At 40.6% G+C, this 15,422-nt stretch overlaps 1 protein-coding gene across 2 annotated transcripts in view; it reads left to right on the plus strand.

Annotated features, from left to right (window-relative positions):
- The first annotated feature begins 675 nt into the window (after positions 1–675).
- LOC142154032 (stimulated by retinoic acid gene 6 protein-like) overlaps positions 676–15,422 on the plus strand; it is a 68,358-nt gene continuing 53,611 nt past the window's right edge. For both annotated transcript variants that reach the window (XM_075210916.1, XM_075210915.1), the window contains exons 1-3: positions 676–909; positions 6,579–6,654; positions 12,863–12,963. In XM_075210916.1, the coding sequence (XP_075067017.1) occupies positions 890–909; positions 6,579–6,654; positions 12,863–12,963 (197 nt within the window). In that variant the 5' untranslated portion in view covers positions 676–889. The remainder of the gene's footprint in view (positions 910–6,578; positions 6,655–12,862; positions 12,964–15,422) is intronic.

Raw genomic sequence — 15,422 nt, forward strand, 5'->3', positions numbered from 1 at the left:
GAGTGGTTTAGCAAAGGAATAACGGTTTGTAAGGAAAATCAATCTAGCCGCTGCGTGCAAAATAGATTGTAGAGGTTCAAGTCTAATCTTGGGAAGACCAGTAAGGAGGGAATTGCAATAGTCGATGCGGGAGATGATGAGTGGATGAATTAATGTTTTAGCGGTGTCTTGTGTCAGATATGTGCGCATTCTGGAAATGTTCTTTAGGTGTATGTAACATGATTTAGATATAGAGTTGATGTGGGGAATAAACGACAGTTGTGAATCAAGGATTAAACCTAGGCAACGACATCCACAACATGTATAATGTTCAATTTCATTAAGAGGGGATATAGGATATATTTTGTTTCTGTATCTATCCAGTAGCTATGAGCGAAAGCACTACAACTATAATAATAATGTTAAATGCCCATCAGTACTCATAAATGCATATAGAAATACATCACAACATTAATGATTGAAAAATAAATTTCTTGTTTTTTTTGGGTGTTGTGTTTAACTTTTAACTTTGTAAACGTTAGAAGTAGAAATCACAATGTAAATGGTTAGCTTCCTTTTATTCCCACAATGACTAACACCATGGAGAATGTATCAGGATTTGACTGATGATCTTTCTACTATCAGTGCCTGGTAAATATTTGACAGTATGTTTACTTTCTTATTACATGTCACCAAGAGCAGCAGAAGAGAAGTCAGACCTTGGTGTTATTAACTTTTGGAGACATGGATAACCTGCTCCATTGTGTCACCAAGCTTAAAAAGAAAGTTACCTCAACACGTGTAGTGTCATCATCATTGGCATAATCTTCGGTTATAAGCGTCCTTCTGCGGTCTCCAGGTCTGTCACCCACAACAGTCTTTCACTTAGAGTCAGATATATTTGGACAACATGAGTTTCCATAATGAGCGGTAAGTTTACTTTAATTCATATCTATCTTAACGTACTGATTTTATATTTGTCATTTTTATTAATGCTGGCATTGTAATATTTACTAGTATTTATGGAGAGACTCAAATATATTCACACCATGCATTGTGTCTAGTAAGTAGTATATGAACTAATGTACTAATGTTATGTGTAAGGAAACAGGGTGCTACTAGACTCAGAACTTTGTATTCATCACCCGTTTCTCACGGTTTAATGTACTTTTTAATCCTTGGCCCAGTCTAAGTATATATACACCAGAGCATCAGTGTATTATGTATATTATTATTTCATGTTATTAGGTACATTTTGCCCTTGCTATTACCTGCAATATTGTATGTAGTATAAATATAAAGAATATTGCCATATTGTGTGAAAATAACAGAACAGCAGCAGTCATTTTGCTTCTGTTAGCTAATGTAATTACCATTTGTCACAACTGTCCACTGTTATGAGGTGCAGCTTAGATTTGGTTTGTAATCAGAACAATGTCTGAGTTAACTAGCTGGCAGCCCTTGGTAATTAGCTAGGTCAACAGATAATCTGAGAGGTAATGAGGTTAGAACTTCTAAATGATATGCAATGTGCCTCCACAGTAATATATTGGCTGAAACAGCATTGGGAAATGTATCAATATGTATCAATATAAATGTTATTGTATCAAAATGTATCGCATATTCAGCTTGCGTAACTGCTGATACAATGTGTCAAAAGTCTTATTGTTTCATGTAAGCGTGCAGTGTCATTCCCTGCTGTAATATTGTAACCCCATGTTTATCCAGCCAAAATAGCTAATTGAGTCCAGCCATTCAATTGTATAATCAAGGTAACAGGGACAGTATGTCTAGCAGCTAAAGTGTTGACTGAGAGGCCCCTGCTGTGAGGGGGAGGTGGTTTAAGACATTTGACCCTACTTCCTGTGTATACAGCAAAAAATATAGGGAGAGGAGAACTGTGCAGCGGGAGCTTAATGAAGTGGGTTTCCATGGCCGAGCAGTGGGATGCAAGACTCACATCACCAAGATCAATGCCAAGCGCCAGATGGAGTGGTGTACAGCACACCCACACTGGACTGTGGAGCAGTGGAAATGTGTTCTGTTGAGTGACGAATCACGCTTCTGTGGCCGTAAGATGGGTGAGTCTGGGTTTGACGGATGCTGGGAGAACGTTATCTGCCTTACTGCGTTATGGCACCTGTGAAGTATGGTGGAGGAAAGATATTGGTATGGGGCTGTTTTTCAGGGTTTAGACTAGGCCCCTTATGAAGCATTAAGTCCAATCTTAATGCTTCAGCATATCAAGTCATTTTGGACAATACTATGCTTCCAACTTTGTGCCAAAAGTTTGGAGAAGGTCCTTTTCTATTCCAGTATGACTGTGCCCCAGTGCACAAAGTAAGGACTACGAAGACATGGTTTGATGAGTTTGGTGTGGATGTAGTTGACTGGCCCACACAGAGCCCTGACCTCAACCCCATCGAATACCTTTGGGTTGAACTGGAACGGAGATTGCAAGCAAATCCTTCTCGTCCAACATCAGTTCCTGCCCTCATAAATGCTCTACAGAATGAATGGACACAAAGTCCCACAGAAATACTCCAAGATCTTGTGGAAAGTCTTCCAAGAAGAGTGGAAGCTGTTATCTCTGCAAAAGAGGGACCAACTCCAGGGGCAAACACAGGATTTGTAGAGGGGGGTTTCCACATCATGCCACCAGTGGGCGTGACAAGCATGCTTGGCTGCTCTCCAACTCTTCCTATCCCCATAATATACATGGGCAATAGTGTGTGCACTACTGTTAGCTGCATGCAGCTCTCCCTTTTCAAGCAGAGAAGTGTAAAGCAGGGGCAGGGTCCAGCCACCTCAATAATACAGTGCCCCAGGCTTGGAGGGGGTGTCCAGGCACTAGGAAACCCCCCTCGGGTTGCCAATGAACTCCATATTAAAGTATATGTATTTGAATACAATGCCATTACAGTCCCTGTTGGTGTAATGGTCAAGCGTCTGAATACTTTTGTCCATATAAGTGTATATAATACATATCCTCAGATCCACAAAGGCGCAAAGTTTTGATGGCTGGGTGCTATACAGAACAGCAGTGAATGGCATACTTCACAACTTTCCCAACCGTTGGACAAGGTTGTCCCAATCGGGTTTGCAGGACAGAGCCTTCAAATCAGGACTGTCCCACCCAAATCAGGACAGTTGGTAGGTAATCTTTCTGTCAAAGTTGTCTTATGTTCTCTGCAACTGCAGCCATCCCCGAGATTAAGATTACATATTTTCTCTTCTCCCGAACACACTATGTGATATTGCCAGTGTTCCAGCAAGAAGGAAAAATATAAAATGCCCATATCACTGAGATGAATGCGTTTCATAGGCCAGTAACTGTCTTTTTGTCCCCTTACCCTAGTGCTGCCCTTCCATAGTAGCATGGGTGCATGACAGGGATGCAGCAGCTGCACCCTCTGCTTACAATATGTAAAATCTCTAAAAGAGAAAGCACACCATAACAATGTTTTGTTAACTAAGTTCATTAAATTGCAAAGCTCAATGACCTTGAAACAATGTTTAAAACAGAGGTTTATTTCAACATTAGAAAAGAGACCTTATGAATCATTGTGTGAATAACTGCCAAACATATCTGTTTGTTTAGGAGTGTCAACAGCAGTCTGAAGTTTCCCAGTACTACACATTTTCTTAGTTGATTATTGCAATGAAAACATTGATTATCTTTTTATCAATGCTTTACTTTATGGTACAATGTCTAGTAATTACCTTCCTAGTTTAAAAGAAGCATGATTTAGCTTGTGAAGCATTTTACAATAGCATACAGTTAATTACAAATGGTTAGATGGACATATAGGTGTTAAGCACTACATTTAAATTTTAATATCTAAAGCATGAAGGTAAAATGTAAATGTCACAACCACGAGGATGAAGATGGTGACACCTACCAGCAGTTGGTGCTAGTGAGTACTGAGGCGCGAAGTATAACATGCCTCTGGTTTACATCAGGGACCCCCGCATGGAGGTATGCAAGTGGCGTGCAGGACGCGGCCCTCAGTATCAGTTAGCTGGAGAGGTGTGTAATGAGGCAGCGGTGATGGAGCACCAGAATACTGAAAGGAATTCTGGATGCAGCAGTGCAATGGGTAGTCAGATCCGGGTCAAAACCAGAGAGATAATCCCAGCAAAATCAGAAGCAGGAGAATGGTCAGGAAGCCAAGTCAGAACCATGAATCACTCTAAGTCAAACTCAGGAACCAAAGGAGAAGTAAGGAACAAGCGGGGGTGTGACAAAAATATAGTATATCTAATGACTGATTGTTATTTTCTGAATTCATGTATAAGACTGTGAATATTTTATGTAAACTTTCAAAGTGTATTTGGTTAACTGACCTGAGTCTGACCTAGGCAAGTGTCAATGGCCTTTTGAAAGTAGCCAGGTCCAGAGACAGATAAACTCTCTGAGTAGTTTGTGTATGCAGAGGAGTTAGACTTAGCCAGGCAGAAAGAGCAGAGGTGAAAGATTCTCTGAGGTGCCCAAACATATATCTTAGTGATAGATAATTTACTTTGGGAGTTTGTGTCATTTTGGGAATCAATCTGACTTAATTGAAAGTGAAATTCCTAAGGTGGGTTGGGGGCGGCAGCAAGAAATGATTTTAAAATCCTTTGTATCAGTAATACAGTGTTCATTTTTTTGAGGGAGTCTATCAAGACTGAAATATCCCACCCTTCTTAAATGTGTTTCCTCATACATCAGGTCTTAACTAGTAAGTAGTAACTCTGATTTTATTTCCTATTTTATTTTCTGAAAACTCATTTGTGCAACATTTTGTATGTCTTGCTATTAATTTTTGCAGATACGCCTTGGAAATATTTTTCAGATTAAACATATTTAATCTAGTGTATTTCTCCATGATTCTTTGTGAACTTACAAAGCCCAGGGAGGCTCATTCTACATTTGTATGTAATGTAAGTGTGAAACATTAATAAGTGATAGTGGTGAATGTAAGGACACCATAATAAATCCTTTGTGGTGACAGAAAAGGTGTATTCATTGTTATTTAACTAAGCTAACACCAGCCAGCTGTTCAGATTTCTGTATCTGAGACAGGCTGGGGTGTTCGTGACATGGGGTCAGAATCCAAATGAGCAATATACACAGGAACAAACTCTGGAGCAAGGCTGAAGACCAAATACTCTGGCACCCTAATGGAGTCAGAGTGATCTTTAAATAGAGGGAAGTGTTCCCTGATTGGTGCTGCAGTTTTCGACGGGAGGAATGCAACCAACCACTAGATAGGAAGAGAGTGTTTCTTGTCGCTATGCGACAGAACGCGATGCCCTGGGCACGCGTGCAAATCGAAACTGGAGAACGCCTCTTGTCGCTATGCGACGGAATACCAAGCTCTGCGTATGCATGTGAATAGGGCATTGCAAGGTGGCAAGCGCCCGTCTGGAGGCAGAAGCAGGACGACGCCTGACAGTAATGTTCAGTCTTACTCTGATATTCCACTGCAACCCTGTTGAAAAGTAAGATTTAATAAAGTGTTGCCTATCCACTGCATTTCAAATATCTGTACAGCATCCCAAATGTTTAGGACAAGTGCAATTGAATCTGTTAAAGGACAAAAAACTAATATTTCAGTCTGTTAAGCTGCTGTGGAATCACTTGACTTAGACCGTGTGTGAACCAAATAATCCATAAGTGCATTTCTGCAGAGCAAAACGTGTCACAATTATATAGTATATTTATTATTAAGAAAATTCAAAAATAAAGTTTAATGTTTTCTTCCCGATGCTTGACACTGTGCCCTCCATGCCACTTTTGTGCCCCTTCCTCTGTCTCCCCTGTTTCACACTGTGCCCTCCATGCATCGTTTGCTCCCCTTCATCTGTCTCCCGTTTCCCACTGTGCCCTTCATGTTGCTTTTGCTCCCCTTCACCTGTCTCCCGTTTCACACTGTGCCCTCCATACTGCTTTTGCTCCCCTTCACCTGTCTCCTTCACCAGTCTCTCCTGTTTCACACTGTTCCCTCTATGCTGATTTTGCTTCTCTTCACTTCCCTTTCTATTGCCTTCTTTATTCTCTTCTGCTTTCTTTTCTTCTGCTTTCTTCTCATCTTCTTGTGGCTCCTCACTGTGCTCTCCTCACCGCAAATGTCGGGCATGATGACATTACGCCCAACATTCAGTGCGATGGGAGAAGGGCATCAGGTGCCGCCACGTCAGATAAGTTTTTTAAAAAATTTATTTGTATTTAATTTTATTTTTCGGGGCCATGGCGCTGCCGCAAAAAAGATGCGTTTGGGCCATAAACAGCCCACGGGCAGCGAGTTTGAAATGTCTGGTATAATTTAATCATTCAGCAGAAGCATGAATAAAATGTTTCCAGTTATCAATTAGGCAATATTAAAAAAAACTGGAAACCTCCTTTAGGACATGTACATCATAAAGAAGATTGGTGCTTTGAAACTGCAATATCATATTGTATTTTCTACTGATCATTCAACATTTTTACAAACAAACCAATTTCAAATTTATCAATGTAATTCAGACACAAAAACAAGTGCATACAATTGCATTTTGTATTTCTTTTACAACAAAATGCAATTTCAATCCTTTTATTCCGTTTGATTTCACAGAACAATCCAGGAAAATTACACGTGCAAAAGTCAAGTAAATATGGATTTGTTTCTACATTATTCACTTATTCCTTCGGTGAGTATTGTGTTGCAGAAAATAAATTCCTAAAATAGCTATAACTTTATTTGCATGTGTTCTACATAGCTGCTGTATCTCTCGAATCCACAACAATCAAACATGTTTGTTATGTTATATGACAGCAATCAACCCGCCACTGATGAAGTTATTTAAATTGTACGAGCTCCATTCACAGAAGATAAATTTTGCAAACAGTTCACCAAGTTTCATGGAGCAAGTTTATAATTCTCACAGTTTATAATTCAGGGAAGGTATTTCACTTCAGTGTTGTGAGAATTTAATTATTTGTTTCACCTATAATCTTTTATTTATGTTTTTGCAGCAGTAATATGCAGCTAACATTGGTATGCTCTCTGCAGTAGCTTATTATAATCTTTTATTTAGTGGCAACATATTATGAGCGCTTAACAATTATAAAGGACCTGATTTATCTTCGGACGTCACCTGGACACATACTGCGTTTAAAAAAAAATGCACGTAGCTTGTACGCATGTTTAGGGGGTCTATGTATTAATGCAAATATGGAGGAACTCTTTCCCTCATATTCTCCTCCTATCACCCACTGGGAAGAGTAACAGTGGAGCAAGAACACACAAATATATGTAATAATATGCAGTTCCTTCGCCTGCCATTTCAAATTTTTCCCCAGCTAGTCCTACTGTCTCTCACCACCCCTCCCTCTAGAATGTGAGCTCTCGAGGGCAGGGTTCTCTCTACCTATTGTTCCATGTCTGTCCACTGTCTGACTCCCTTGTACGTCCTGTCATATGGTTTGCTGAAGTTTGTGTGAGTCCCCATAGCATTAATCACATTCATCTGTGCTACTTATGTGTATTACCTCATCTATTTGTTGCTTGCTTCTGTATTTGGCGCTATAGAACCTGTGGCGCCTTATAAATAAATATATAATAATAATAATAATAATAATAATAATGTATGGATTGTTATTCTGCTCTCCCCTTTCTTTCATGTGCCAAAATCCTCTGTCACCTCTGAGGTGGAGGAAGTCAACTCCACGTCAGAGGTGACAGAGAATGGAAATGAATGTCAGCTCCATTTTTTGCTGTAATAAATAAATATTTTCTGCAGGGAAATAAAAAAAGGGTTGTATATAATATAACATATATTATATCTATTGCTATATTTTTATGTATTAAATAATTTTTTTGTGGTTTAAATAGAGCTTTTATTTGTTTTTTAATAGTTTAAGTTAAAAATGAACATTTTTATAAAATATACGTTAATTATTATAAATATTTTATATAGTTAAAATATTCTGCAGCTGACAGGCCATTGTTTAATAGAAATAAATAAATATTTATAATAATAATAGTATGTAAACATACAGCACCTGCACTTACTTAGATCAAATTTCCTCCAGCTCTTAGGCCCAGCCAGTTCCTGGTTACATAGTTTGCAAAGATTCAACAACATATTTAACCGTAGATTGTCCGTGATTTACAAAGAAAATATCAGTTATTAATACAAACAACCTTGAGGAAGAAAAATGGTGTTTATTTATAGGATGGTATGGTGGTGGGGACTCTACAGTTAACAATGTGGTAGAGGCAACGAAAGTCAGGTAAACCAGTTACTCTGTTATCAAATCTGTATATGTTGACTGAATATGAAGTACTACGTGTGGCTGGATCACTTATAAATAACTTATTGTAATAATATGTTTAAATTATTATCACAGTGTGCCAATTTATATTGTTGCAAATGTACTCATTCTTGATACTGTCTATTGGAAATACTTATATTATTACATCGTGTGGCACCTTGTATAGGAAATGCCTTAATTTCTGAGCTATTGATTTGTAACTTCTGAGACAGGATGTCATGATTGTATTTATATAACCTTTCTAAAGAAAGTCCCTCATGTTAATTAGACCTTTTCATCTCAGTGGCCAACACGACTGTTCAGTCTGTATGCACATCAGGCGGGCTGCTGCCGCCTTGTCTGTGTGGCTTGTATCATGCATCTCAGATCCTGTCCGAATAATGCACACAGAAGGTTTTGGGATATAGCGGATTAGTGTAAATTTTGTTAACTTTGCATTGCATTTAAATCCATGTTTTGGGGAAACATATTGCATCCTGATACTACAAATAACTCAGACTTCTTGGGGCCAGCAAAGAGTTCAGGGGGCTGGCTTACCCCCTGTTAGGCTGTGCCCAAAACTGTATAAAACAGCACTGGTTTGTACTGAAATGTATCATTATTGTTCCATTGAACTTTCTGATCACTGGTACCTTCAACCAGTGTGTACTGTCCTTGTCAGGACACTTGAGTTAAATAAACATCACTTGCTCCAAGACCTGCTTGACAACTACTTCCCTGCTGTAATTTCCTGTGATCTACAGATTAGACCCAACTCTAATTCGTTTCCGGCTGTTCTGAGGTTTAGACCCAGCTTTCCAGTACCACCGCTCTCCCCGCTACCCAGCAGCTCTGGCCAGTGTGATAGGCCAGGGGGGAATCCATCCACAGCAACCCTGATCTATAGTAAGAGGTCAAGGGTACCATCCTAGGTACACAAGCAGCGATAACTAGAAGGAACGCGGTTCTGGATACCATGAAGGAGTCCAGTGGTGGCAGCAGCTTAAGCACCTCCTACTGCGGTTGGGATAAAGAAAGGGAATGGTGGCAAAGTAAGCCCAGCCGGTTCCCCGCTACAACAGACAGGGTGGCATAGGCGGTCCATCCTGTCAGAGATTTCTGGTGTCAAAGAGCGAGAGAACACCAGGTGGCTTTTCCTGCATCAATCAGAAGAGCCAAGTTATTCAGGAGAGGAATAACTGCAGCCAGGAGAACACACAGGATGTCTGATTACACCAACGTGTCCAGGGAAGACCTTGAGATTCTGTGCAGTGCCAAGGGCATTGACATCAGCTATTCACCAAACAGGGAGGAGATGAGAGAGAGGCTGAGGGAATGGCACCAACAGCATAATACCCAGGCAGAGGCAACTGATGGCGGCAGTGGCCAGGGCAGCTGCCCAGTTGACGTTCGGGAGCTCGGTGAACCAGACGCTCAGACAGCAGAGACCTCTACTCAACAGACTGTACCCGCACAACCAACCCCTCTGTCCTATGATGAGTGCAGGGCATCCGGGCTAAAGATCCAGCTGGCAGCCTTAGGAGACAAGACAATGGAAACTGAGCGGGCACAGGTTATCGAGGTCTGGTGCCATGCAGCCTAGGGGGGAGGTGCCCTGTGTTGGGAATATTGATGAGCCCCTGCAGGTATTTGAAAGGACCTGCAGGCTACACACTGTACCCAGAGAGGAATGGCTTAAGCATCTTGTGTCCACACTACAAGGACGCACAGTGAAGACCTATCGTGGGGTGCCCTCTGAAGACTGTGCAGACTATAATATAGGGAAAATAGCACTCCTTAAATGGTACACTATTACCCAGAGACCTATTATCTAAAGTTCCGGGACCTTACCAAGAACCTCCACGCCCCTATGAGGAGTTTGCCAATTTGCTGTGGGAGTCTGCCAGGAAGTGGGTGCGTGGAGCAGGTGCTCAGACCATGGAGGAGGTAATAGACCTGATGTGCCAAGAACAATTTCATCATTGGTGCGCACTGGATGTGAAAGAATGGGTGCTGGACAGGAAGCCAGGCACCCTGGAGGCAGCCACCCAGTTGGCGGATCAGTATGTGGAAGAAGCACCAGGTTAACAGCCAGCACCAAAGGACTGTACAATCAGGGGGAAACCCCTCTTCTACTCACCCCTAAAAGCAAGTATCCAACCATTCAGGTACCTTTCGCCAGCCACCGCCCCGCCCTGCTTCTGGGAGTTATCAGACACCATCAGAGCCCAGGCTGGAGAAGAAGTGCTACAGCTGCAGGAAAACCATTAATTTAAGGATGAACTGTTCCACAGCCCCCATACCCCAGACTCGTGGCCCTAATCTGAGTCCTGGGGCCCGGCTGACTTGCTTAATGAGCGAAGGTGAGCCAGGAGAGACTGTTTCCACCACTGCCAGCCCAATGGAGTGTGGATTGTCTGAAGGTGACTCAGCAGAGAGAGTCACTTGTTTGTCTGAAAGACCCCCCAAAAACATGTGGAGAAAGACTGAGAGATTCAGGGGCCTCCATAACTGAAGTGAGTCCCCACCTTATTGATCCTGCTGCAATATTGCAGGGTCACACTGAAAAAGCAAGTGTGTATATGGAATGGGGAGATGGCCAAGAGTTGCAAGATGTTGCCGTTATGGATAGCCTCCTAACTGATGTAATCTTGGGCAGCGATGTTGGACGTGCAATTGTAACCCCATTTCTCAACTCTATTACCCAGAACCAAGTTGTCAGACTACAGTCTTCAAGATATACACCTACACAACCCAGTCCAGAGACCACAGCTGCTTGACAATAGTCATCGCCAGCAACCAAAGCTTCAGCCAGCCCAGAGAAAAAGACCACATTGCAATTTCTTCAGGAAACAGCCAGCCCTTTGCCTCTGGAAAGACCACGTTCCCTAGCAACGCAGAGGATGTTGTCTCTTGCCAATTTGATCGTGTGGGGACTGTGAACACTACCTGTCTGCTTATTGGGAGGTGCCGCAGGAGTCTATCGGTTTCTTCCCCTTTGAACTACTATATGGCCACAGAGTCCACAGATGTCTTGACTTGTTCCAGGAGTCTTGGGAAGGGGAGCTACCCACCCAGGATGTCTCTGTGGTGGAGTATGTGTTGAAGCTCAGATATCGGTTAGAGAATCTCATGGGGCTTGTGCAGGCTAACCTAGTGGAAGTGCAGGCAAAAGAGAAGACTTACGATCAGGACGCACGTGCCAGAGTATTTGAGGTAGGGCAGAAGGTCCTTGTTCAGATGCCCACGCGCCAGAACAAGCTCCAGGCTGCCTGGGCTGGACCGTACACTGTCTCAAAACACCTGAGTGACATCACTTATGTGGTGTGGTTTGATAGCGGCAATAGGCGGCAGCGGATCTACCACGTGATTATGTTGAAGGTATACCATGAGCGTGTGGAGTCGGTAGCAGTGGTTTGCTGATTACCAACTGAGGAACCAGTAAGTGACTCACTACCTGACCTCCTTGCGGATGCCAGAGGTGAAGGTGGTGTAGAAGAAGTGGGCTGGGATGAGTGCTTGAGTGTCCGCAAGAGGGAACAGCTTGAGGCAGTGCTGTGGACCTTTGCAACTCAGTTCAGTAGGAAGTCCAGCCAAACTTCCTTGGTAATGCACCATGTGGACACTGGTGAGCATAGGCCAGTTAGGTGTTACCAGATGCCAAGGAGAGCATATACAGGGAGTACTGGGTGCTGCATGAGCTAGGTGTGATCTAGCCATTGCGCAGTCCATCCTCTTCCTCCGTTGTATTGGTTCCCATGAATGACAAGGCAACGCGGATTTGCTTATACTACCGCCAGTTGAATAATATGACCATGTCTTACACCTACCCCTTGCCCTGTATTAACTCTTTTGTAGAGGAGTTGGACAGAGCTCAAGGTTTTCTAGAGGACATTTACATTTTCGGTAAGACTTGGGAAGATAATCTGGAGCATGTAGGGTTGGTGTTAGGGAAGACTCGGTGGGCAGGTATGACGGTTAGGTCAGCCAAGTGCCAGATGGGGATGTCAGAGGTACAGTATCTGGGGCATTGTGTGGGGGAAAGAAGGGTTAGGTCAGAACTAGCTAGGGTAGAGACAATCCGAGACTGGCCCCAGCCCACGACCCAGTTTCATGTACTGGCATACCAGCTGTATCTAGTCAGCCATTATTAATAAATAAAGTTTCTTTAATATTTTCTATTTTTAAAATGTTTATCACAATGTTCAGATATTGGCAAAAGTTCTTTAATTAGAGTCATTAGAGGAAGAATCCAAAATAGACTTAGACATATTATTAGCTCTTTTTGGTTAGCTAGCATTGGTGTCTGTAATTGTTGTGTCTGGAGCTGCAAATTGTGTTTATAGAAACCTAGCATCTGTTACATTTGTCTATGATCTTGGTGGAGTTCTGTGTATATGAAAGCGTGCTCCGGTTTCTCCTGAGTGTGTTTCTGTGTTTTCGTGTGTCAAAATATATACAGCGAACTCTAATTGATGTATTTTTTTGCATTCACTGACAATGAAATAATAAGACAATATGTATAATAGGTTTATAAATCTCATCAGAGATTTGGGTTTATAACAAATTTCTTAGGTTCATCTTAAGTTTTCTTTTTTTAAGGTTCTTATAATTCTGGCACTTTCCTTTCTTGAGAGACGCATTAATAGGACACAATTTGATGAAAAAATACAGCTTCTCGATAGAAGGTTTGGATTTGTCATGTAAGTATTTCATGGGTTATTTTTATTTATTTGCTATAACTATACAAGATTTTTAATTAGATGAACAGTAGTGTAGCTAAAGATTATGCAGCCCCTAAACTAATTTTACCCACACGTGTCTTTTTTCCACCAGCTTATTTTACAGCAAATATAGTTTCACGCGCAGCAAAAACTATATACACCATTTCCTATAAATGAATATAGGGTTCTAGTCAGCGTTAGTCATCACGGTAAATAAGATATGGGGGTGACTGCTTGGTTACAGTTATAATTCCTACATTGTTTCAATTGTAGGTGAGCTGGAAAGAAAAATAAACAATGTAGAAATAGGGTAAACTAGAGTAATATAAAGTGAAATAAAATACAATAAAACTAAATAAAATTGGCAAAAAATATAAAATGTGGTAAAAGGTCAGAGAGGAACTCAAATGTTCAGACATCAGTTCATGCAGTATTGGAACTAAATTGTATTTCCAGGGTATCTGACATTTTATACAATACAATCCAAAGGAGGAAAGTGACCTAAACAAGCACTCCAGGTACATATAAGTAGAGAATTAATACATATTATTTTTATTGGTATGCATTAAAAATGGTACGTATAGATATACCACACAGATAAAAAAGCGAAATATAAAAAAGATTGTAGTGGTGAAAAGTATAGAATTTAAAAATAAGTTGACCCTGTGGTGGAGCCGATGAGAGTTTGTACTATTTCCAAAATGAAAATCACTGTTATACAATCTCTTGTGGGAATATACAACACAAATTAGTTCATAAATATCGGAATAGGATGGCAGAAATTGAACATATTCTGTCTAGTGACAGCGTGTCACTTATATAGTCCTCAGTATATAGTGTTGTGTATAGTATAAACTACAGATGGCAATATTTGCCTAGTGTATTCCACATATATAGAGATTTTATCGGATTACCATATGAATTAATAGTTATTTAAAATTCATAGGATACGAGCCTTATTAAGTGTATCAAGAGTTTTGCCACGTATCTGATGGCTAATTCACATTTATGTGCACCTACTTAGGCTAATGAGTAGTAGCTCTAAGCTTAGCTAGGTAACTTATATTTAATAGGTAATCACTATAGCATCAGTCTCCTCATCAAAACGCTAAGTCGCTAATAGTCTGTTCTCATATGATATTTCATTGGTCTGCTATGTTGAAATAGCGAGTATAATAGCGCTGGTGAAATATTTGTGAAGGAATCTAAGTTGAAAATGTTCTGCCTAGTGACAGCATGTCTCAGTATTTGGTGTTGTATACAACATAAGCTGTGAATGGCAGTATTTGCCTAGTATGTTCCCCACTTATAGAGACTTTATCAGGTTACCATATAGCTTAAAAGGTGTTGGAAATTCATAAGGCACAAGCCCTATCCAATGTGTCAAGAAGTTGCCACGTATTTAGTGGCTAATTATCATATGTATATCCATACTGGGGTTAGTGAATAGTAGCACTAAGAGTGATCTAGTAGCTCGTATATAATAGGTAATCTTTATTTCATCAGTCTCCTCATCAAAGCGCTACGTCGCTAGTAATATATTTCCATATAGTGATTCATTAGTCTATCAAACTGGGATAGCGCTAATAGAGTGTTTGTAGAGGAGTCTGAATAACAGTTTGTTGGTCTGTGTCAGCGGCAGAGCGCCGCGGTCGGCTCCACCTACTTCCGGGTCTGACGTCACATGACGTGACGTCACCCCGACGTACGTTTCGCTATTGCTTAGTCATGGACATTTTAGCATGCAGTTACAATAGAGCCAGTAGTATATAAATCAGCCTAAAATTGTAAGGGACAATATAACATTATCCACTTTGTATTAAAGGTAGACTTAATCACTAGGCGCTTAATAAAAAATGATCAGTATTATTAAATCAATTAAATCTCCACTGAGCAGCTGTCTTCAGAGATTAGTGCAAAAGCTCACATAAGTGCAATGACATGGAGTTTAATAATGAAGGCTGCTCTGGTGGGATCCCTAAAATAGAGTAAGTTGTTTTCACCAAGTAATTAAAATAACATAAATGTCACCACTCCGTTATAGAAAAGACAACAATTTTATTATATAAATTATTTCTTATACTGTAAAAACAATTAGCATGCATATACAAAATTTGTTTAAAATACCAGTTAGTATATGTGATATAAATATGTCTCAATGATTGCACTGTTAAATTAGAGAGGTTATCATAAATTATTCATACAATTGTATCAATTTACATAAAAGGTTGTTCATTCAAATGTTATTGTGTAGGAACCGATAATAACCGTTTTCATGGCTCAGAGACAAACATGCTGTTTAAGGTTTGTAAGCTCCTCTGAAACAGTCAAAATTCCAATAGTTCAAGTAGAAACCTGCCCAGATTCAAGATAATGTTAACGATAGTTCAACATTTTAAGTTCCTCAGTAAAAACCTTTACTTTAGATGTATCCTTAA

The sequence above is a fragment of the Mixophyes fleayi genome, chromosome 1 (assembly GCF_038048845.1).
Source record: "Mixophyes fleayi isolate aMixFle1 chromosome 1, aMixFle1.hap1, whole genome shotgun sequence".
Taxonomy (NCBI): domain Eukaryota; kingdom Metazoa; phylum Chordata; class Amphibia; order Anura; family Limnodynastidae; genus Mixophyes; species Mixophyes fleayi.